Here is a 26384-nt window from a genome sequence, read left to right on the forward strand (position 1 = left end):
CGTTTAAGAGCCATCATTAAAAATAGATTTTGAGGACTGAAGCCCTGAGGGCCAGCAGAAAGAATGGAAATAGGCAACCTTGGGAGGTAGGAGGTGGGGAGGGAGACCCTCTAGAATGTACCAGAGACCTGGGAGGTGAGAGGCGCTCAGGACTCAAAGGGAAGGACTTAGATGAAATGCCCAACAGTGGGGAGAGGGAACTTGTAGAGTTAACCTCCAGTAGAAAAACAGGGCATCAAGTAGAGGGATGGGGTTGTCATTCCACAGTCAAAAACTCTGACCCAGGATTGCTCCTGTCTAAAATAACTACAGGGACAAAAATGGAGTAGAGACTGAGGGAAAGGAGGTCCAGTAACAGGCCCAAATTGGGACCCAGCTCAAGGAGCAGGCTCCAAGACCCGACACTATTACTGACAGGAGCCTAGCATAGCTAGCTGCCCTCTGAGAGTCCCAACAAGCAGCTGAAAGAGTTAAGATACATACTTACACTCAACCAATGGACAGAGCCTGCTGTCTCTTGTGGCTGAATTAGGGAAAGGCCGGAAGAAGCTAAGGAGGAGGGCGACCCCAGTGTTAGACCAGCAGCCTCAACTAACCTGAACCCTAGAGATCTCTCAGACACTGAGCAACCAACCAGGCAGCATGTATTAGCTGATATGAGGCCCCCAACACATATACAGAAGAGGACTGCCTGGTCTGGCCTCAGTAAGAAAAGAAAACAACTAACCCTCCAGTGACTTGAGGCCAGGGGTAGGGTTTTATTGTTGTTTGTTGTTGTTTTTGTTTAAAAAGCAGTATACCAAAGGTGTGGTGCTATACACTTGTTTAAATAACAAGATCAACACCAAGTGTGTTGTTGAGCCCACAAGAAGATGAAGAGTTCAAGGCTATCCTGGCTATAAAGGGGTCACCCAGGCCCAGATTCAGAGCTCTGAGTTGGCCTAACCCAAAATCTACCTCATCTATTCACTACTGGAGTATGTGAAAGGGCTGGTTCTGATGAGTCAAAGCTTCCAGATTTCCATGACACGGGGCAACAACAGGATGGTTGAGAGGAGTTCCTGTAATGAACCAGTGTTGGTGTAGAGGTCTTGAAACTAGAGGTCTTGAAACAGAGCAGTCATTTATTGCAATGAACATTTACAAGTAGGGAATGTGAACAAAAGTGTATACTGTAGTACACACTGTGACACACTGCAGCTTCCCTTCCACAAGGAGATATTTTCTAAGCTTTGTTTTGTTTTGTTGTGATTTTAATTTTGGGGGCTCTTGAAGAGGTGGGGAGGTTGCAAGAGCATAAGGCAGATATGAAGGGCCAGAGAGACAAGTGAAAAAACGGTGTATGATGTGAAACTCACAAAGAATCAATAAAAAGTTTTAAATAAATAAATAAATCTGCTCATTAAAAACAAGAGTGTAAGCCAGGTGGCAGTGGTGCACACCTGTAATCCCAGCACTCTGGGAGGCACAGGCATGCGGATTTCTGAGTTCGAGGCCAGCCTGATCTACAGAGTGAGTTCCAGGACAGCCAGGGCTACACAGAGAAACCCTGTCTCAAAAAAAAAACAAAAAAAAAAACAAAAAAAAAAAACAAGAGTATAGAAATTAAGAGCGTAGAATTGCTATTAGTAGGATCAAATGGCTAAGAATATGAACTGTGATAGCATTAAAACCTCTCTATTTGGTGTTTGTTTAGTTCATTGGGTTGTTATTTTGTTTGATGATATACATTATCACCACATATGGAACAGGTAGACCTGAAACTTTGTATATATTCTAGGCTAGACTAAAATTTTCAATCCTCCTGCTTCAGCTTCCCAAATGCTGGGATTACAGGCACATGCCACCACACCCAACAGGCCATATGTATATGCTAAAAATAAAAACAATATAAGTCAAATGTTCTGAATTAAAAATAAGTCTATTAAAAATAAATTTAAAATCAAGAACTGCATAAATGCCAATTAGCATAGTAATACCATGAGAATAAACACAAGTGGGAAGGAGCCAATACTCAAAGGATCCCTTCTCTTCAATACCTAGTGGATATACAATCTCTGATGAAGTCACTGTCTTAATCCTTTGAGTATACTGTGAATCTGAATGTAAACCATCAAATCCAGTTTTACCACAATAAACAGTGAAGACAGTAAATACAGAAAAAAATAACATGAGGTATAATTCAGCAACAACCCCTGTAATTTTTGTCCTATAATCTTGGCTTCCCTGAAGTTTAGAACCCAAATAATACCCCCAAATGCATACCTCAGCATTTCAGTCCAGACTGCAGAATTAGAGTTAATGCAAAAGGCCTGGCACAGAGTGGATGAGTATAACCAGATTCTACATAGCCATGAAAGTAGGAGTCTTTCTCTGGAAATGGACACAATCCAGTGTTCTTTAAGAGAACCTTCTCACTGTATCTGAGAGCATTGAACATTCTTACTGGGTATAAACTAGCAGTTCTTTTATGGTGAATTACAAATCAAGTTTCATCATTTAATAACAGCAGAGAGAAAAATCTTACTGCAAATCCAAGTTCTACAATTTCTTAGCTGAAGAACCATAGTCAAGTTACCTAACCAACATCACAAAATAATGACAACACCAAAGTCAAAAGACATGGATTGGCTCTGGCTGTTCTAACTGAATCCTACTTCAGATTTATTCTGAAGATTAAATCATATTATAGTATCACAAATGACATGGTGGCAGCAGCACCCTAAGTAGTTTACTTGTCACTGTCATTTCACTTGTATCCACTTCTGCTGAACTTTACCTGCTCTATCAAAAGCTTGTGGAATACACTCTACGGCATGGTGAGTCATAACAAAACATGAAACACAATTCATATAATGTGTACTTCTGTGCTGCATGCTATACTCACAAAATAGTTATACTATTCTATCTACAACCAAAGAAATTGATGTAATGTGGTTAAATTATTTGTCCAAGGTTATTTGGTTATCTGGAATCAGTATTAATTATGCCCTGCCAAGTATCTCTCCCAGTCACTACCTCAGTTGGAAGGACTTCCCCCTCTCCTAATCAAAGGCGGATGAGTAAATGTGAGGGCTCACTTGATAAGTGAGCAAACAGACACTGGGTAGCTACTTTGACTCATTCACTGTATGTAGTAGGCACTAGAAACAAGGAATTTCAGCCTATGGAAAGAAACATGAAGGAATATGCAGAACAAGCAAACTGCAATAACAGAAATATAACCAGCATGGAATGTTAGGATTACAGGCTTGCACCACCACACCTGATTAACAGAACTTCTAATGGGAAATAAACCAGTAAAAAATTTAGAAAAGAACTGCTGTCTCATCAAGGACTTTAAGTACCAGGATTATGCAATAAAGGTGAAAGGAGAAGAAATTTGAAGCAAGAACAGGGGCCAGCACACATAACAGCATTAAGTATAAAATCCATGTACTTTTCTAGAGAACTCATTAGCCTAGTATGAGAACATCAATGCTTCTCAAGCCTGGCAGAAAGGCAAAGGTCTATGGTACAAAATTTTCTATCATTGAGAATGATTCTGAGTTACAGAAACAATAAACACTGAGATAAGATTTACACAAAATACTGAGTTTAGAGATGGATTAAAGGAAGAGAACTCTAGGTTAGGATACAGCTAGGTTTCTGGTTCCACCAGCAGTTTGGGAAGTAAAAGGGAGAAATCTTCCTACCCAGTAAGTCTCAGTATACTGCCAGCACACGTCCTCTCCCTGGCACTCTGCCTCAAAAGGTAATCACAGTTTGGAGGAAAAGCTCTCCTGGGCATCTCGTCTCAACTCTACTGACTCAGTCTTCAACCTCACCAGTTTCACTCAGCCTCAGGGGATCACCCATGAATAAGAAGACAATTTACCAAGAGGGTAACAGATACACCACAAAGTACTTATCAGTAAGTCAAAGTTAATGCTGAACAAATGTATCTCAAGCAGGTGCACTTTTCAGAGGTGGACACTGGTGTTACTTGATCCTAACTGCAGAACTGAAGAGACTGAGAGAAAAGGATCATGAGCTCCAAGCCAGCCTGGCCTACACATTAAGTTCAAATACAGACCTCAGAAAATCTTAAAAACAAACAAACAAATAATAAATATATAAAGTGCTTCTAGGGAGGGGAACTCCAGAGGGCATTAAGCTCCTGAGTGGGACTCTCAGTGAAGGGCACTCTAGAAACAGAATTGAAAACACCATACTGGATCCCAATGCTGTGAGCAACCGGAACAACCCCATCATTTTCTCTGGCTTATCCTTGCCAATAGTAACAAAGCAGCCTTGGCATACACCTGGTTTCTCAACAAGAACAGTAACTGAAGAGGCAGAGAAAAAGGATGCGTGTAAAGCAGCCATCCATGTTCCACATGCAAACATCCCCAGACCATCCTCTAAAAAGAAAGGTCTTCTCTCCAGTTCTTCACAAAAGAAGAACTCTATTTTCTTAGTTCAGTGTAAGAAAAACAGAATAATAAAAATACAGGAGAGGGCTAGCAAGAGGGCTCAACAGGTGAAGGTGTTTGCCACAAAAGCCTCACAATCTCAGTCTGATCCCTGCAACTTGCATAAAGGTGGAAGGAGAAAAGCAACACTATGAACAAATCTTCTGACTTCCCAAAGCATCCCACGGCAGGTGCTCATAGGTGCCATGCACACACAGTAATAATAAAGGTTTCTTTTTTGTAAGAACATGTAAGAGTCTATGAAAGAGTCTAGAATTTGGACTTTATATAAAAAGAAAGGTGCAAGTTGGAAACAGGCTGAAGAAAAAAGACTAGGTAAAAAACAAATTAAGGATCTCAGGTAACCAGGCTAACCTGGAATCCCACTCTATAGTTAAGGATTGCCTTTAACTTCTATTCTCCTGCCTCCACTTCTCAAATGCTGGAATTACAAGCCACATCCAGCTCTACTATGATGCAAACCATCATAAGGAAAAAAACAAAAAACAAACACTTCATGCTTTTATAAATAAACACCTTAACTGTGTTCTCTAATTTCTGACTCAGTCTTTACAACTGAAAATAGACCTGGGTGTAGTGGCTCAAACCTATAATCTCTGCACTCCATATGCTGGCCACTGGCATTGCCTTGAGTTTGAAAACAGCTTGGGCTACATAGTGAATTCTAATCCTTTATGAACTACCATGAGACACTATCTTTAAACAAACCAAAACAGAAGCTGAAATTAAAATAGGGCTGTACCATACATGAAGGCCCCAGCACCAAATAAACCAGCATAGTATCAGATCATGTAATTCCAGCACTCTGGAGGTAGAACAAGAGGATCAAAAGTTTAGAGTTATCCTCATATACACATAGAATTTAAGGCCAGCCTGTCTCAAATAAACACACAAAAATATAAGCCAATTCAAAACAAAATAAAAAATGTACATGATAAATATTTTAATTTTTACTTGCTGAAATTATTGGGTTTCAGGAATCACCCTAGAAACCATATTAATACTGATCTCAGTTAAGCAAGAATAGTTTATTGAGCCCACATCCTAATACTAAACGTTCAAGACCACAAAAAAGGAGTGAAGTGCCTAAATATAGTACCAGTCTGTCCTTAAGGTGGGACTTTTATAGGAAAAACCAAGTTCAAAAGTTTAAAAGGCAAATAGGGGAACAATACAACATTTTGGCTTACTAGATGGTATCATCGGCTATCCTTTGAGCTAACTAGTCCTAAGTGAAATAAGAGGAGGTGTGCAGGTAGTGAACTGAAGAGTTCTAGTACATTGAAATAACAGAGTACAAAACCATAACTTTTTTGGCTTATTAGTAACATTCTTCAGAGTTATCTATAGGTAATTACTTCTGGGAAGTGAAGTCTTGAGAACCTGAACTTAATTTCACCTTATGAGCAAAATGGAAACTGAATACAAAATAGCTCCAGTTATGTTAAAAGGAGCAGGTCTCAAAGGAAATAATGGAATGCACTATGGTTTGCAGAAACCCAAGGCATCAAATATTTGAAATGGCAATGTGAAAAAGTAAGCTATGGGAGCACTTTACATAGACTTCTTTCCTCTAAGGGTCTCTGGATCCTATTTTTTTATTTCTCGCCCACCCCCACCCCAGACAGGGTTTCTCTGTATATCCCTGGCTGTCCTGGAACTCACTCTGTAGATCAAGCTGGCCTCGAACTCAGAAATCTGCCTGCCTCTGCCTGCCTCTGCCTGCCTCTGCCTGCCTCTGCCTGCCTCTGCCTCCCAGAGTACTAGGATTACAGGCCTGAGCCACCACCGCCCAGCTTTGTTGTTGCTTAATTATCATACTGAGCAATTTGGGTCCCAAGACTATTTTGATTAACGTAGTGGTTTGAATGAGAATGGACCCCCATAGGCTCATATATTTGAATGCTTAGTCGCTAGTTATTGGAACCATTTTGGGCTTATTAGGAAACTTGGTCATATTGAAGAAGGCTGTGAGAAATGAAGCTGCATTTTAAGTTTTAATTACTGTGCCTGAGAAATTCATGAAACAAAACTGCTTCTAACATGTAAGCACCTTGCCCAAGAAAAGATACTTCCTGAAATACTAGCTACTGTTTACAGAAGATAACAAGCCACATGTTTTCACTCCCCTAAACAAGTTTGTTTGATCCAACTACACTAGAAGTGCTTGATCACATGTGGGCAGGCTGTATATAACAGGAAATGTGTCAGGATGTATGGACACTAATTGGACATAGGCAAGAAGTATGCAGGCAGGATATACGTCAGGATGTATGCTTGCCCCCGATTAGAACTCTTGTCCTGGGTTTCTGAAATCTTAAAGTCCACCTCCAGTGACACTTTATTAATCCCTCTGGTTGAGAATAAGACCACTACCACAATTTAAAGCTAATTTTAAAGCAAACTTTAATTTAATACTGGCCAGATTGATGGACTCTTTGGCCAGGTCCATCTCTGGGTTTCCAGAAAATGGCACCGAGTCATGTATTGCAGGGGCTTTAAAAGGTAAAAACCCATTGTCAACTAAGATTTCAGAAACCCAGGGCACCCCCCACACCTCTATCTGTCTGTGCATGTGTCTCTGTCTCTCTCTCTCTCTCTCTCTCTCTCTCTCTCTCTCTCTCTCTCTCTCTCTCTCTTTCTGTCTCCCTCTCCCTCTCTCTGTCTCTGTCCCACCCCACCCCCAACACCAACTGGAAAATGTTAACTCTCAGATATTCTCCACAGACTTGCCTGCCTGCCTGTGCATGTCCAATGCCATAATCATCATGGACTCACACTCTGAACTGTAAACAAGTTGCCTTCACCATGATGTCTCTTTACAATAGAAAAGTTGTAAAGTTGGTACTGGGAATGAGGTATTTCTGTGACAGGCCTGGCCATGCTGCTTGTTAGAGTAATGTTGACTTGGGAACTTTGCATTAGGAAAGTGGATGAATGTTTAAGTGGGGCTGTAAGAACTATAAGAGCTTGGAAGACTGTAGTACTGAGAGCAATGTGGACTATGAAGATCTGGCTCAAGAGGTTTCAGAGGGAAATAATATTAGGCATCTGGGCTAGAGACAATTCTTGTGATATTTTGGCAAAAAATGAGGCTGCTTTGGACCCTGGTCCTAAGAATCTGCCTGAGGCTAAATTGAAAGGTTTTAGACTAATACCATAGGTAGAAATTTCAAGAGAGACTAGTATTAATTGTGTCATGTGGTTATTAGTGATCACTCTAAATGCAGATCTACAATGAAAAAGTACAAGCAAGGCAAGAAGAAATACAAAATGCACAATTTGAGGAGAAAAAAAAAGAACACCAGGGAATGTAATGTCTGAACCTAGATTTATGTTGAAAGAGATAAGGAGAAATGGAATGAAGAATGTGGTACTCTCAAGCAAGACCCCACCTAGCTAATTATTCAACTTATAAAAAGAAAACCTCTATGGAATCTACTCCAAAAACAAAGTAAAGCTTATTCAACAAAGAAAAGCATCAAGAGATCAATGAAAATGTAATTCAAGGAGGTGGCCATATTCCATCCCAAACATACAGCAGTACCTGACAACATAAGCCACTGTTTCTGGATTTAGAGTCCAGAAGAATACAGGAGTAAAGGGGTTGTGGAATCTTCTTCTTTAGTTATGAGAAACCAGTAAAGTCCAGATGGCATTGTGACAAGGGAATCCCTGCATGTAGGCCCAGAGTAGCCATCACATAAAACTGAGAATGTGAAGCCTGGATTGCACTAAAGACTCCAAGATGAAGATGCCAGAATCATGGTCATGGATTAACCCTCTGAAACAAGGCCTCCAATTAAATGCTTTCTTTTATAAGTTACCTTGGTCATGGTGTCTCTTCAAGGCAATAGAAAAGAAACTAAGATAACCAGTGATTAAAATAAGTTCTGGGCCAGTGAAATGGCTCAGTATGTAAAGACACTTGTCACCAGATAACCTAGACTTGATCCCTGGAGCCCAGATGATAGGAGAGAACTGACTCCCACAAATTGTCCTCTGACCTCCACATATATACCATGACATACATATATTCTCAGTCTCTGTCTCCATCTCTGTCTCTCTGTCTCTCTCTCTGTCTCTCTGTCTCTGTCTCTGTCTCTCTCTGTCTCTTTCTGTCTCACACACACACACACACAACCCTCTCTCACACACACACTAAATAAATAAATGAAATAAATGTAAAATTTAAAAGTCTAGTCTTAATTTATTGCCAACATTAGAGTTTAGCTGTTTTGTTTAAATGGATAGATAGCTTGGCATTGAGTACCTGCTGCTTTTCTAGAGGACCTGGGTTCAGTTTCCAACAGTCCCATCAGGCAGCTCACAACCACCTATAACTCCAGCTCCAGACTATCTGACCTCTTCTCACCCCTGAATGCACCAGCACATACCTTACACATATATACAAACACATACTCAAACACATATACAAACAAAACCACTTTTCTAAAAATAATAAAAATTACTCCAAAATTTATGCCATGATTATTTCAATCTTAATTTTGGCAAAGTAAATATAAGTTTATGATAAAGCTTAAGACTGGTAAAATTTGGGCATAATTTTTACTTGCTGTGAAGTTACACAAAATTAATCCTCATTTTTTTATGCTTGCTATTATCTAGATAATAAATTTGAAGATCATAAAATGGTTATACTTACTTTTGTTCTCCCTTCCACTTACATTTTTGGTTCATGACATTTCTTAAATATCCAGTGTGTCTAATGTTATTCTTAGTCTCAAAGACTATAAAGACAGAATTAGGAAAGCATAGTTTATTAGGAACATCCTTAGCAGTACGATGAAAAGTGATGTGTATGTAAGTTTCTTTAACGTCAGATGTTCCCTTTTTCAAGGAACAAAACTATTCATAAAATACAAGAAATATAGGTAGTAACATTAGTTGTATCATCTTCTTTCCTGTGGTCAAGTTTGTTTCTAATGGGAGTAGACATAGGATTAAAAAAATTAATACTGAAGATGCATGAAAAGTTATACCATGGAATATTCAGCTCATGTAGAAATGAATTAAACAAAATACTGGTTTTGTAAATATTTTTATTCATGTTGGTTCCTCTAGAAAACATACAGGTTCAGTTGTGGTGACTCTAGTCTCTGGGATTTAATATTTGATCCAGTTCACAGATCAGTAGAATAACCATTCAGTTTTTTAAAGTAAATGAGTATTGAAGTGGGAAGAGATTATTAGAAATATGGAAGGACTGAAGAACTTAATTGCTCAAGTCCCATTGCTCAGCAGTGAAGAGCACTTGCTCCTCATGTAGAACACCCATGGTTGGTTCCCAGAACCCACATAGAAAGTCACAATTATCTGTATGTCCAGATCCAGGGGATCTGACTCCCTGTGCTTGGCTTCTGTGAGCACCAGTCACATAGAAGACAAAGCATTCATACACATAATATTTTAAAGGTAATAGAGTGGCTAGAGAAATGACTCAGTGGTTAAGTTCACCTACCGCTCTTCAAAAGGATCTGGGTTCAGTTCCTAGCATCCACATCCACCTGTAACTCCAGTTCCTGGGTATCCAATATCCTCTATTCTGCCTGAGAGTACTACATACATGTGATGCACGTACATACACTCAAATTTATACATATATGCATATACATATATATGTATATGTATATACATATACATAATAAGCAAATAGTTCTTTTAATGTTTTAAAAAAGCTAATAAAGAAATAATATTACCTGGAATTAAGCATCCTTTTCTTTTTTGATACACAAAATGCATTAATATTTACTTTAAGTGTTTTCCGGGTATTAAACATTACATTACGGAAATTATTGAAAAGAATAAGAGTAAAGAAACTAATATTAAAACTCTATCTAACCAAAAGAAGAGGAGTAAATGGAATCTGGCTTAAGACAAAGGCCTCTGCAACTAGGTAACAAAAGCTGACAACAACAATATATATATACCTAGTCTTATGTCAACTTGACACACAAACTATAGCTACCTATATGAAAGGAGGAAACTTTAGTTGAAAAAATGTCCCTATAAAAACTATAAGGTCTATAAAAGGTATATTCTTAATTAGTGATAGATGGGGGAGGGCCCAGTTCATTGTGGGTGGTTCCATCCCTAGGATGGTGATTCTGGGTTCTATAAGAAAGCAGGCTGAGCAAACCAGGGAAGCAGTCCAGTAAGCAGCACCCCTCTATGGCCTCTGATTCAGCTCCTACCTCCAGATTCCTACCCTAATTCTCTGCCCTGATTTCATTCAATGATAAACAGCAACGTGGAAATGTAAGCCAAATAAACCCTTTCCTCCCCAACTTAATTTTTGGCCAATAACAATGACTAATTTGTTCCCAGGCATACTTAATCATTTAGCCAAAGTTCATATTGTTTGAAAAGCACTGTGTGTGTGTGAAGGTGTGCATAGCGATCAGAGGTCAACAGGAGATGTCTTCCTCAATTGCTCTCCAACCTATTTTTTAAGGCAGAATCTCTCACTGAAACTCACTGAGCTCACTGATTTAACTAAGCTAGACAGCCAGTAAGCTCCAGTGATCTTACAGTTTCATCTTCCCAAATGTTAGGACTACAGCTGCCTTTTTTGTGGGTGCTGGAGATTTAAATTCCGTCATCAAGGTGCCCTTTACCAATTAAGACATGTCCCTAGCCCTTGAAATGTATTCTTAATTAACTTATTTTAAGCATTAAGGTTATATTGAAATTATAGACATGAGCTCCACCCCTAGCTGTATTAAATATATTTTAATATCAGAATGAATATAAAAGAAACTGCATCTTAAACACTTATAAAAACAATCTTTTCCTTTTAAAAAAAATAGGAAAACAACTGAACAAATATACCACAAATAGATATAATAACATGGAAGAGGGAAGTAGCATGGGGCCCTAGCCCTAAACAAAGACCTAAGAATAACTAAGAAATATTGGAAACAGACACATATTCTTCCACACAATGAACCCTCTTACTAGCTATCCAATAGCAAAATGTCAACCTAAAAATTATATACATACAAGCAACACTAAATGAGCTGAGCAAGTTATATTACTATCAATGTACATATATGCATAACATTTTTTAAGAGGTGTTGGATTTGAAATAGCGAAAAAAGTGGGAATTGGAAGGAGGAATGGGAAGGGAAAAAAGAAAGAAATGAGAAATCATTTCTCATTTCTAAGGCTTTGGAGGTGCTAACCTATGAATAAACTAAGCACACTAAATAAAAAAAAAAAAAAAACTCAATTAAAAAACCCTAACAAAAAAAAAAACTCAATTAAAAAGCCCTTTCTTAGAGGCTGGAGAGGTGGCTCCGAGGTTAAAAGTATGTAGTGCTCCTCCAGAAGACCCTGGTTTGGATCCCAGCACCAACAATAGGGGCTAAAATCATTACTCCAGCTTCAGGGGTTCCAATGCCCTCTTCTGCCCTTTGAACACTTCACTCTGAACATACATGAAGGCAAAACATTCATACACATAAAGTAAAAATAATATTAATCTATAAAATAAAGTTCTCTGGTTTGGGATGAAGTTAAATGTTTATCTAGTGTGTAGAAGGTAAGGTTCTTCCCTAAAACTGAAGGGAAAATGACCAGTCTATGAACGTGCATTTTAGTGTGAACTTGTATTCCAGGCAAGTGATTCATCTCTAAGACATTTCCTCAGCCATTCTTTACAGTCTAAGAAATGTTGTGGTTGTTTTGGTTTTATTTTATTTATTTCTGCCCATTTGTTTTCTTTTGTTTCTTTTCTGAACAAGATCTCCTGCAGCCCAGAATGGCCTCTACCTCTGTCTGGGGTCATGCCTGGCTTACAACATGTTTAAATACTTGAACTTAAAAACAGGGTCTACACTTACCCTCTTGCCCTTTACACTCTTGAAGATCTTTGACTGTGCTTACTGTTTAACTGTCCTAGTCAGAATATAAATCTAAATTATATAAACTATAAATACCATGACCTTAGAGATAGTACAGCTGTGCACCATACAATCTACCAAACCTAAAATTGAACCAGGGACTGTAACTCAGTGATGGAGCACTTGTCTGTGATGCTAGAGTCCCTGGGTTAAGTCCCTCTGGCTATACATCAAACAGATGCTATTGTTTTGATGACTAATTTTAGTATATAAGAAAAGCAAAATAGCATGAGAATTTCCTCTAGATTCTCTTCAGTGTTTCTGAAGGACTTAATTTTTCATTTAGAAAAATTAATTAGATAACCATAGATCTGGTTATCTTTATGTTACTCAGAACAAGAACACTACAAGAGACAAAGTCTAACACAGCTCTTCCCAGAGCCACAAGGAAGGTATGCTTCTTTGAGGCACAGAATCTAATCTACTCAGGTATCCAATAGGGACTTGACTTTTACTGATACTTTTTACTTGTTTGCTTTGAGACATAGTCTCAAAAGTAGTGAAGGATGACCTTAAAGTTCTGATTCTCCTACCTCAATCTCCAGAGTGCTGGACTCACAGGAATACATCACCACGCATGGTTTTATGTGATGCTAGAAACTGAAATCCATGCACGTTAGGCAAAAACTCTTATCAGCCTTCAGCCAGCTCTTCACTGGCACTTGTATAGTTATTATGTCAGACACCACTTCCACACATGGTTGTCCTTAACAGTCAAGAAAATCTCAATTTTTTTCCAGTAGCCTATTACAAATGAAAACCTTCTAAGACTCTGCCTCAAATATTCTCTCCTATCAATAAATATTTATAACCTAAAAATAATTTGAGCAGCAGGGAAACTGAGCTTCCAGGACTCAGTTTACAGTTAGGTAGCAAAAATAAAATTCCTTATCATGCTTACATAGTGAGGGTACAATATTTAAAAAAAAAACACAAAGATAACCCATGAGATTTTTTTTTGCAGAATTAACTTTAATAATAAGCCCCTGGTTTACTTTAATAAGCCTATAATATATAATATAATATAATATAATATAATATAATATAATATAATATAATATAATATAATATAATATATAATAGAGCAGATCTAGGCCATGATGTCCAAAGCATGACTTTGATAATACAAATGATGACAGCTTAATTTTCCCTCCCTGATAATCTGCTAGAATTAGAAGCCATGTCTCTTTTTTCCTAATGATAATGCATATTTTTATTTTTTCAATTTTCCTCAGCTTTATTAAAGTAGAACTGACTGATAAATTTACAGTGAACATGTCTTGATACAGATAAACATTAAAAAATGACTACGTCAAGGTAACAAGACATCATCTCACATACTTATCACTTTTTATTATAATTTTCAAGTATAGATTTTTCTTATTACTTAAAAAGACTTATTATTTAAAAGGACTTAATTTTTCATTTAATTGGCCTTTGTGTTTATTTATCTTTCTAATTCTAGGCTACAATATTTTCACAGTGATTTCTGATCCTCAATAGGGAAAGCATGCTGAATCATGTCATGAATTCATTTAGCATATGTGGATTCACCACAGAACATGCTGACCTGTTCTTCTGTTTTAGATGTTCTCATAAAGACTAAGTCTCACAGTACAAACCCCTTAAGGACAGAATGGACACACATCACATGCAGATGTGTTTCCACTAAAAAGCTATATTATTGCTTATAATAACCATGTTGCATAATACACCTCTAGAACATACTCAGCCTAACTGAAACTTTATAGCCAGCAACCAGCATCTCCTTCTCCCCATAGGCAACCTCTGACAACCACCATTCTAGCCAGTCTCTGAGTTCAACTTTTTTACACTGTATTTTGAGTTATTTCACATGCCATATTTGTCCTATGTTCTAGGCTTATTTCATTTAATAAAATATCTTCCAGATTAAATCACGTCAAAAACGACAGGATGGATTCCCTTTGTTAAGTATGAGTGGCCTTCTATTGTGTGTATACATGCATGCCTGTAAACACCATGTTACCTTCCTCTACTGCTGAATCATACTGGTTCTACTTTTAACTTTTTGAGGACTCTCCATACTGTTTTCCATAATGGCTGTATCAAGGCACAATTCCACCAGCAGTCTATAGAGATTTCATTAGATCTTTACCAACACTTACACTGTCATTTTTCTTTCTTTCTTTCTTTCTTTTTTTTTTTTTAAATTGTGGTCTTATATAGTGTAGGCTGGTCTTGAGCTCACTATGAAGCCAAGGCTGCTCCTGAACTCATGGTTCTTCTGTTTCCAACTCCCAACCACTGGGATTAAAGCATGCATCACCAAGCTGTGCTTCTTTTGTCTTTCTCATAATAACCATCTGAATAGGCATGAGGTAATGATATATCTCACTGCAGTTTCAATTTCATCTCCCTGATGATTAATGATATCAAGTATTTTTTCATGTAACTACTGAAAAAAAGTCACTATCTGATTCAGTACTAGTCACACGCTGCACACTGGTTGTAGTGATTTGTATGAGAAGGGTCCCCAAGCATAGGCTCATGTATTTGCATGCTTAGTCCCCAGTTGATGATGTGTTTAGAAGGATTAGGAGGTGTGACCATGTTGGAGAAGGTTTGAACTTGTTGGAGGAGGAGGTGAACCACTAGGGGTGAGCTTTGAGTTTCAAAAGAAGACCCAGTGCGCGCACGCCTGTGTGTGTGTGTGTGTGTGTGTGTGTGTCTGTCTGTCTGTCTGTCTGTCTGCCTGCCTGTCTGCCTGTCTGTCTGTCTCTGCCTCTGTCTCTCTTCCTATCTCCCTCTGTCTCTCTCTGTCTCTGACTCTCTCCCTCTGTCCCTCTACCTCTCTCTCTCTGTCTCTCTCTGACTCTGTCCCTCTGTCTCTCTGTCCCTCCCTCTCTCCCTCTCTCCCTCTCTCCCTCCCTCATTCTCTCCCTCTCTCCCTCTCCCTCTCTCCCTCCCTCATTCTCTCCCTCTCTCCCTCTCATTCTCTCCCTCTCTCCCTCTCTCCCTCCCTCATTCTCTCCCTCTCTCCCTCTCCCTCTCTCTTTTTCTGTCTCTCTGCCTGCTATCTATTGAGCAGGATGTAAAGTTCTCAGTTACTTCTCCAGCAAAATGCCTGCTTGCACACTGTCATACTTGCACACTGTCAACATGCCTGCTCTAATGATAATAGACTAACCCTCTACACTGTAGGCAAGCCCTCAATTAATGCTTTCTTTTATAAGAGTTGCCTTGGTCATGGTATCGCTTTATAACAATAGAACAGTAACTGAGAACTGGTTCTACTATATGTTTTCACCAAAGCTAACCATAAAAACTTACTTAGAACACATTGCTCAATCTATAATATGGAAATATGGTAACATCACACAGAGCCTTCTTGGTCAGGTACTTGTGGAAATTTCAGGCCTTAAATTCAAAGCATGGTAGGTGACACATGGTTTTATTCTAACCTTTTAGGAGGTGAAGACAGTATGATCAGCAGTTCAAGGTTATCCTGAGCTACACATTGAGTTCACACAGCCAGCCTAAACTGAGTCCTGTCAAGAAAATCAGAGGGGCTGGAAAGATGGCACAGTGGTTAAAAAGCACTGGCTTCTCTTCTACAGAAATGGTGTGCAATTCCCAGCGGCCACTATCAACAGTCTGTAACTCCAGCTGCAGGGGATCCAGCATCCTCTTCTGGCCTCCACATACACATACACATAAAATTAAAAAATTAAATAAAAAATAAAATTCTCAGGCTCAGTGAGATGACTCAATGGGTTTCAAAGACACTTCCCACACACTAGAGTTCAATCCTTGGGATCACATTGGTAGAAAGAGAGAACTGGCCCACACAAGTTGTCCTCTGATCTTCATATGCCCACACACATTGTGGCATTCTCCCAACAATAAATAGATAAAGTGTAATTTTTAAAATATTTTTTAAAGAAGATGGGCAAGATGGCCTTGAGGATGTAAGCGCACTTGCTGAATGCCTGATGGCCTGAGACCAATATTGGAATTAGAAGGAGAACTAATCCCATAAAACTGCCCCTGACCTCCACCTAAGCTTCACAGCGTGGATGCACTCCCATATGAATCACATACACAACAACCCTGATTCCACAAGGCTTCATGGCATGCAGGCACCCCCACACATATCATACACACACAGCAATAATAATTTCAATAACTAAAATATAAAATATTATTAAAGAGGTTACTATTATAAAAATAAGTAATCTATAATGTCTTTTCCTTCGATGACTACCAAGGACAGACTTTATTGGAATCTACTAAAAGACTTTCATATACTTCTTTCATATTAAAATTGACAACAGAACCTCCTTTAGCTGGCCAGATGCGACAAACTGTTAAACACTACCAACCTGCTAAAACTCATTATTAGTATGAAAGATAGATTCTTTTGGTTCCTACTCAAGGGAGTTAGAGGCAGGAATATATCAGGAATTCAAGGGCAGTCTCAATTATATGGCAATTTTAAGGTCAGCCTAGGTTACCAAAGACCTTGTCTCAAAGATAAAAATGAAACACCCTTCTGATACTATTTTTGTATAAGTGAAAATCTTGGAGAATGGGGCAATCTGATTTCCTAACTGGCTAGACTCTCCCTTGCTCTAGCTGCCTTCAGCAAAAGAGCTATCAGTCAAGCAGACAGCCAAATCACCCTTATACCACTGGACATTTGGAGCACTCTGTAGATGCCTTGGGGAAGCTACCCAATGACCCCAACTGCTTGCTCTGATCTCCAGAAATGAAAACATATGTCCACACAAAAAAATAAAACATAGGTCATTGTTCATAACAACTACAAAATGGAAATGATCAAAATATGCACCAATTTAATGAACAAATAAAAGTTTATGGATGAAAAGTATGTCCATAAAATGGAGTATTATTCAGCAATAAAAAGAAATGAAGTATACATACACACCCATATGGATGAACCTTGAGAACATTACCATAGTAACAAAAAATAATTCTTAAATAAGTCTGTTTACACAAAATGTCCAGAATAGCCAAATCCATAAAGAAAGCAAGAAAGAAGCTGGGTATGGTGATGCACACCTGTAATCCCAGCACTTAGGAGATGGAGGCAAAAGATTCTGGAATTCAAAGTCATAACAAGTTCAAGGACACCCCTGAACACCAACAACAACAAAAAAAAAAAAAGTAAGAGAAAAGTAAGAACAGCATGGAGAAAAGGAAACAAAGTGAAAAATGGCTCTTAAAGGGTGTGTTTCTTTGGGAATAGATAAAACAGTTCTAAATCAGACTATGGTGATTGTGGCACAACTCCGTGAATATACTGTAAGTCATTCAGTTACACATTCTAAAAAATACGTAAATCATGTTATATGAATTATATCTCAACAAAGCTACTTTTTTAAGACAGGATTTCAAATACCCCAGGCTGGTCTTGAAATTTCTGTGTAGGCAAGGATAATCCTGAACTCCCTATCTTCCCGCCTCCACCATTCAAGTGCTGGGATTATAGGCGTGAACTTCACAACTATCTGTAGCATTTGTAGTGACTATCTGTACAGATGGCAGGGGATCTGCCACCCTCACACACATATACATGCAGGCAAAATACTAACAGACATAAAATAATCTTTAAAAGATTAGAAATGCAGACAAGGGATTTGAAAAATGAAAACATGGGCTATTGTTCCTATTCATAACTGATTTAGAATCAGAACTTAGTACTTGGGATGTGAGGGTAAGCTGCTTGTGACATCTGTGACCCCACTGATCACCACAGTTGACTGGGCTGATATGGTTAACTAGATAGGTGTTTGCTTCCTTCTTCACTGCTCAAGAAGTGACTTTCCCAAGCTGCACTGAGGATGACCTCCATGAACAGAGGACTCTCTTTAGCCAAGGGCTTAAGTGCAGTTATGTCTCTATGCCACAGTCACAAAAGAAGTTCTCAGCCACCCATGGTTGGTGTATGCCTCTAATCACAGCTGGAGACAGAGATGCAGGCAGATCTCTGTGAGTTTCAAGGTCAGCCTGTTTGCTAAGTTGTAGGACAGAGAGAGCCACATAGTAGAGAAACCATGTCTCAAAAACACAAATAAATAAATAAATAAATAAACCCAAATCGTTGGTCCAGAAACAGCAGGTCTCTGGTACTTGTTGCAGAGCCTAGCAACCTGAGCTCAATCCTATGAACTCACGTGGTAGAAGAAAAGAACACACCCTGCAACACTCCTTTCACCTCAGAGTGTGCATGGCATCAGCATGTGTGTGTACACAAACACATACATATATACATATATACATATATACATATATACACATATACACATATGCACATATGCATATATACCCATATACATATATACATGAATGTTAAAAAATGTAATCCAAATCTTCTAATAGTATAGCCAGGGAAAGCAACTAAAAGTAATAGGGTCACATGATAGTTCCTGCACCTTTTTTATTATTACTAACAAGGTCCCCATAAAGTAAAAGACTTCTTATTTTTTTAAAGGTTTACTTATTTATATAAGTACATTGTAGCTGTCTTCAGACACACTAGAAGAGGGCAGCAGATCTTATTACAGATGGTTGTGAATCACCATGTGGTTGCTGGGAATTGAACTCAGGGCCTCTGGACAAGCAGTCAGTGCTCTTAACCACTGAGCCATCTCTCCAGCCCATAAAAGACTTCTTAATGCACATATTCTCACAGAACCAGAAGAAAAGTAATTCAGTTATAATAAGGGGAGAATGAGTAACATGCTTAAATTATAATGTATATATTACTAAAGCCAAGAAACCAACATAATTAAGTTATAATGTATTACTAAAGCCAAGAAAGTTAAACAGCAAAATTCAGTTTAGACAAATACACACTACTGGTAATGGACATATAGATCAGCTGGTCGAATGCTCACCTAATGGGCAATATCAGGCCTGTTCAATCATTAGCATGACTGTGATGAAACTAAGCTTGATGATGCTAAACTATAACCCCAGCTCTTAAGAAGTGTGGGTATGATGAAGATCAGAAGTTCAAGGGTAGTCTCAGCTAGACAGCAAATATGGAATACAGGAAACTACATCTCCTATGCTAAAAAATAAAAGATAAAATGTACTATTTCACTAAGGGTTAACATACTAAACCACAGAAATCTAAATTTATGATACTAAATTAAAGTTATTTATTACAAAGAAAAACAGCAACCAGAAACCACAAGCAACTCAAAACAACATGGACGGTGTCCTGATAAGGAATCCTTCCTAAAACTCTGGTGATTCCAAACCCTCAATTCAGCAGACAAATTTCTTTATATAACATTTTAAGTCACTCTAATATCACTTTAGTTACTGAAAGCCAAATAGTAATAGCCACTAATAACATATTTAGAAGAATATTAATGAGTAACACTGGGCTTTTATAAAAAACAATGAAATGTAAATCAACTGGCCTTTCACACAAGAGAGAGATGGTCATGATAGTGACACAGAGAAGGAAGCAATTCTTCAAAAGAACTGGCACAATAAAAAAATGGGAGCTAAAAGAAGTTAGACCCCAGAAAGCCAAATAACCCTATTAAAAAATGGGGTACAGAGCTAAACAAAGGATTTTCACCCAAAGAACTTTGGATGGCTGAGAAGCATCTTAAAAAATGCTCAACTTCATTAGTCATTACGGAAATGCAAATCAAAACAACTCTGAGATTTCACCTTACACCAGTCTGAATGGCTAAGATTACAAACTCAGGAGACAGCAGGTGTTGGCGAGGTGGTGGAGAAAGAGGAACACTCCTCCACTGCTGATGGGGTTGCAAATTGGTATAACCACTCTGGAAATCAGTCTGGCAGTTCCTCAGAAAACTGGGCACATCACTTCCGGAGGATCCTGCTATACCACTCATGGGCATACACCCAGAGGATTCCCCAGCAGGTAATAAGGATACATGCTCCACTATGTTCATAGCAGCCCTATTTATAATAGCCAGAAGCTGGAAAGAACCCAGGTATCCCTCAACAGAAGAATGGATGCAAAAAAATGTGGTATATATACACAATGGAGTACTATTCAGCCATTAGAAACAATGAATTCATTAAATTCTTAGGCAAATGGATGGAGCTGGAGAACATCATACTAAGTGAGGTAACCCAGTCTCAAAAGCTCAGTCATGCTGTGCACTCACTAATAAGTGGATATTAGCCTAGAAAATTGGAATACCCAAAACATAATCCACACATCAAATGAGGTACAAGAAGAACAGAGGAGTGGCCTGGTTCTGGAAAGACTCAATGTAGCAGTATAGGGCAAAACCAGAACAGGGAAGTGGAAAGGGGTGGATGGGAGAACAGGGGGAAGGAAGAGGGCTTATGGGACTTTCAGGGAGAGGGGGGCCAGAAAAGGGGAAATCATTTGAAATGTAAATAAAAATATATCAAATAAAAAAATATTAAAAAAAATCATTCTGAGGGAGGTAACTCCAGACCCCCCCCCAAAAAGGGGGGGGCTAAAAATCACCTGGGGGAGGGCAGGGATGGGGTTGAACTCAGTGGTAAAGCACCGTGTGGCATTCCAAGGCCCTGGATTCAATCCTTAACAGAAAGGGGGGAGGGGGGAGGGGGCAGGGGATTGGAAAGACAAACTACTAAGGACAGTTATTTCCAGGAATGACACTGAGAAAACTTGCTTGGCACTAATAATGGAGCCTGGAGAAGAAAGCTGTGCAAGTGAAGGTAAAAGTAAAAGTCCCCAGCCTTCGGCCACTGAGACAACTCTTCCCATGAAAATGTAAGCACTGATTAGTGATGCTCTATGGAGGGAGGCGCACTGACCCGATATTGTACAAGGAATTAGATGACTTTCAATTCGTGTACTAAACAGAGACCAGAAAGTACTACAGGAAAGGACCGGGAGGAACTAGTCCTAGGACACCAGGAAACTGGAGGAAGCAAGGGGGGGGGGGTGTTCAAAATTGGGCTTGCTGAATAATTTTCAACAGGAAGTACAGCAGATGGTAATCCCCAACTAAGGCAGAACAAAAGTAGCGAAGAATCTGTGGGTTGTGCACAGTTCAGCTGACGAGGACTTGCCTGGCACACTGCAAGACACTGTGTTCCATCCACAACACCACGAAAAAAATTATTTAAAGAAAACGAAAAGGCTAGGGTGTCCAGTGCAGAGTGCCTGGGCTGGGAACTAGAGGCCCATTCCCCTTCCTCTGCGACCTTGGACAAGTCACTCCTCTTCCCGGTGTCTCATCTGATACAGGGAAACAGGAACTGTAGCCCAGCGGTAGGCTTGCTCCATGGCTTCCATAGATGTATTTGCACATTAATTCACACAATGCCTCGCGCTCTGTGTAACAAGTGCAAGGTACTGAAGCCGAGAAAGGCCGGGTACGTTCTGACATCTCCGCGGGCACTGCAGGTGGAAGCCCTCGGAGGTGTCAGGGGAGGGAGCAAGGGGCACGGCCAGGTGGTGGCAAGGTCCTGAGGCTACACCTGGACTGGGTGGTCCTCAGCAACTGGGCTCTCGGGCGAAGGAAGGAGGGAGGACACTTCCTCCTGGACCGAGAAAACCGGGACGCTCTCGGAGGACCTGTGATGGGCAGTTCCACCGTGCGCAGAGCCGGCGCTTGCTCCTGACTGAAGAGCTGCTAACCAAAGGGAGCGGCGGCCCAGTAGAGCCGCGCCTCACCCTTTCTCCTCAGAGAAGCTCCCCAGCAGGGCCTCGCCCAGGACGCGGGACACCCGCAACTCTCCCCACAGCCAGCCGCCGCGCTCCGCCTGCTCCAGCCGACCCGGCCCCGCCCCAGTACCTGAGCGTGGGCCCGATGCAGGCCGTGTCTGTGCTCTCGATCTCCCTCAGGATCCGCTCGTGTTCCGCCGCCGTCTCCAGGCTCTCCTCCGCCATCTTCGCCCGCTCCATCGCAGGGCGCTACCGCGCGGCCCTCTCTCAGCAAGTAGCCCACGAACCCTCAGCCCAGGATCTGTGGCCACTGGGCCAGCACCCCGCAGCGCGACCCCGCCCTCGGATGCCACGCCCCCTGGCGTCAGCCCGGCCGCCAGCGTCGCGCACAGCCCACTGGGATTCGTAGTTCCCTGGGTCTGGCTGAGCTAGGTTCTTTCCATTCACACACATTGAACTGTTCAAATTGCTGCTACCTTGGTATAGACCCAAAGCACTTTATGACACGTGTATACAGTGACTCCAAATTAGGCAATAGTGCTAACTCAGCACATTTTTAATGTGTATGAGTATTTTGCTCGTATGTATGTATGTGTACTACATGTATGCCCAAGGAAATCAGAAGAGGGTGTCAGATCACCTGGGACTGGAGTTAGAGATGGTTGTGAGGTCACTAGTAGGTGCAGGGAAGAGCTACAAGTGTTCTTATCGGCTGAGTCTTCTCTCCAGCCCCTAAATATGAAACCTAGGCTGGCCTTGAACTTGTGATCATCCTGCCTCCACCTCTTTTTTTTTAATTTTTGATATTATAATATAATTACAAGATTTCTCTCTTCCGTTTCCTCCCTTCAAAGCCTCCTATATACCCCTTCCCCACTCCTCTTCAAATTCATGGCCTCTCTATTCACTGCAACTGCAGGCATATATTTATGCATATATATATATATATATATATATATATATATATTCCTAAATATGTTTAGTTTGTATAATGTAACTTGAATGTAAGTTTTCAGTACTGTTTCTGCCTCCACCTCTTAATCATTTTTTATGAGCAAGACCCACCATAACCACCTTTCTTTTCTTTTCTTTTCTTTTCTTTTCTTTTCTTTTCTTTTTTCTTGAGAAAGGGTCTCATTATGTAATCCTAGATAGAACTGAAACTCACTATGTATATCAGGTTGGCCCTGAACTCACAGAGACCTGCCTCCTACCTCCAAAGTTCTGTATTTAAAGACATCTACCACAACATCTGGCCTTTTTATTATTAAAATAATATTACATCATTTTTCTCTATTCCTTTTTCTTCCATCCAGTCTACCTATGCACCCTTCACCTCCCACCCCAAAACACCCTCTCAAAATCCTGGCCATCTCTTTTTTAATTGTGTGTGAGGGTGTGGGTCTGTGTGTACACATAAATATACAGCTACAACCTGCTAAGTTGTTCAGTGTTGCATGTATGTGATTCCAAGGCTGACCACTTGGCATTGGATAACCAACTTAGGGTGTTCTCATGGAAAAAGTCTCTCTCTCTCTCTCTCTCTCTCTCTTCTCTCTCTCTCTCTCTCTCTCTCTCTCTCTCTCTCTCTCTCTCTCTCTCTCTCTCCCCTCTCATCTCTCTCAGAATCCTTTAGTTGCTTGTAGTTCATAGGTGAATCTTCCCTGTAGTTTTTAGGAGACACAATCTCACAGCATATTCCCTGTTCCTCTGGCTTTTGAAATCTTCCTGACCTTCTCTTCAGAAATGTTCCCTGAGCCTTGAGTTCAGGAGTTGTGTTGTAGATGTGTCCACTGGGGCTGAGAATCCCATGGTCAGTTCTTCTCTGTACTCTGACCACTTGTGGTTTTCTGGAATGGTCACTGTCTGTTGCAAGGAGAGGCTTCTTTGGTGAAGTTGAGAACTGCACTTAAGCTGTGTTTATAAGGTTATTTAGAATGCGATTAGTGATTATGCTAGTTTAATAAAGCATCTGTAGTAGGTTCTCCTCTAAGATCCATAACCTCAATAGCCCCAGCTAGTTAACTAGGTTTCCAATACCAGGCATTATTTTCCCCCTGCTAAGTGAGCTTTAAATCCAATTAGACATCTGGTTACCACCAAAGTCTGAGAGCCAGTACTGTGCCTCTGGGACTCTCTGACTGTGCTGGTGGTTGCTGTAGTTCTTAGGACTGTTGGTTGTTTCCCTCTATTAGTACTCTGCATAGCACCTTCAAGTTCTATGAAAGTTAGTCTTCAGGGAGGAGATTTTCAGGGCAGATCCAGCTCTGGGTCCTATATTTAAACTATATGGTGTCTTCAGTAATAGAGATTTAGCTTCAACCTCTGGCAACCAGTGCCAATACATGGCAATAACCTGTATTGTTTCAGGAAATTCTTGGGCTACCTGACCAACAAGTCAAAAGGTGGCTTCTCATAACTAGTACTGAGGGCTTTTTTATTAGGTAGTTTATGGCTCTAGAAGGGAGCATTTAAACTATATATTCCAATGTCTACATACATTTGTATCATGTGTAGTTTGGGGTAAATAAACAATATGATGCCTTGTAGCTTTTACAAGCATCCTTAGTAGCCAGATGTGACAGCACATGTCATTAATCCCAGCACACTGGAGGTAGATCTCAACACCAGTAGAGGAGTGAGACAGGAAGATCACTGTGAGTTGGAGGACACACTGGGGATCACGGTGAGTTCCATGCCAGCCTGAGCTGTAGAGTGAGACCCTACTGTAGAAAGAAAGGAAAAGAAAGAAGGGAGGCAGGGAGAGAGGAAATGAGGCTAGCAATATACCTTAGGGAAAAAATGTGCCACAGAGTAAATGCATTTGTACTTTATTCTAAAGTTCCACTAATCTAACAGACCATGTGTCCAAAGCACCTAGAAACACATTTGTGATTTTTAAATATAGACTAGAGATCCTACCACTGGAAACTCTGATCCAGTCACTTGCATTTCATAAACTTCCCAGAATGCAATGTACTTTTTACTTGTGTGTGTGTGTGTGTGTGTGTGTGTGTGTGTGTGTGTGTGTGTGTTATAAAGGAGGACTTGGAAGGTTTACTAAAGAGCAGGCAGATTGGGCATTACATGAACAGAGAACAGGGTTGCTGTCAAAGAAGGCTCTGAAGAAGCAGTGGGAAGGCTGAGAGTAAATGGCTTGGGCCACAGATATAGGACTGTAATTAACTGTTGAGTTAAAAGCAAAGATGCTTGGGGCTAAAGTACTAGCTCAGCAGGGAAGAGCATTTGCTGCTCTTGCAGAGGACACAGTACTCACATAGTGACTCAGAACCATCAGTAGTTCCAGTCCCAAGGAATCCAGTTCCCTCTTCTGGCCTCTGTAGTCACCAGGCACACAGGGGCGCATGTATATAGGTGCAGGCAAAGCACTCATAGTCAGAGAATTCAAAATAATTCTTCATATAAAAAGGAAAAGATACTTAATAGTTATAAATTTATCTCCAAATCATAGTTTAAGTGGAAAAAGCAAGGCACAAAACTTAAACCTTTTCCCCACTCTTTTAGATTTTTTTTATTTTGTGTTTTATACTAGGTAGACCAGGCTGGCCTCAGACTCACAGAGATCTATTGAACTCTGCTAGAATTAAAGGCGTTCACTACCAAGCCTGGCCCTACTCGTTTTTGTATTTTAGATTTATTTTATGGATGTAAACATTTATCTGAAATGCAAGTCCATGTCTGTGTACCATGGATATGCCGTATTCCCTTGGAGGTCAGAAGAGAATAATGGATTCCCTAAAACTGGAGCTATAGATAGTTCTGAGTTTCCGTGTGGGTGCTGGGAACCAAACCCACGTCCTCTGCAAGACAGCAAGTGCTCCTACCTGCTAAGCCATTTCTCCACCCACTTCCTTTTTTTAAGAATAAATATTCATGTACAGCTGGGCATAACAGCACTCATGCCTCTAATCCCAGTTCTTGGGAGGTAGGATCAGGTTAGAGGTAGTCTGTATCATATGAGAGCCTGCTGCAAAAGAGCAAATAAAAATTCACATATATGATTACATATATATACAATATTATAATCCAGAAAAGTACCTCCAAAAAGTGTGAACAGAAGTACTTGTCAGGAGGACTGCAAAGATACAGTCTAGGACAAGATTAAAGCAACTTTATTTTTCTTGGGCGCACTTGGCTTCCTCCAGAACATGGTGGTTACTAGCTAGAAATACATTTTAACAGTGAACAGACAGCTGTAAGCCTAAAGCGTTCCAAGTTTCTGGTTTGCAGGAAGAAAACAAGTTGCTAAACCTGTCAGATTCCACACCACACTCCCTGACTGTCCTCAGCCTACCC

At 40.1% G+C, this 26384-nt stretch overlaps 1 protein-coding gene across 6 annotated transcripts in view; it reads right to left on the minus strand.

The window, feature by feature from the left end:
• Positions 1–22402, minus strand: part of Exoc6b (exocyst complex component 6B) — a 521360-nt gene extending 498958 nt beyond the window's left edge. For all 6 annotated transcript variants that reach the window (XM_052174154.1, XM_052174153.1, XM_052174155.1 and 3 more), the window contains exon 1: positions 22198–22402. In XM_052174154.1, coding sequence (XP_052030114.1) covers positions 22198–22307 — 110 coding nt within the window. In that variant the 5' untranslated portion in view covers positions 22308–22402. The remainder of the gene's footprint in view (positions 1–22197) is intronic.
• Between the last annotated feature and the right edge of the window lie 3982 nt (positions 22403–26384).

Source organism: Apodemus sylvaticus, chromosome 2, assembly GCF_947179515.1.
Source record: "Apodemus sylvaticus chromosome 2, mApoSyl1.1, whole genome shotgun sequence".
Taxonomy (NCBI): Eukaryota; Metazoa; Chordata; class Mammalia; order Rodentia; family Muridae; genus Apodemus; species Apodemus sylvaticus.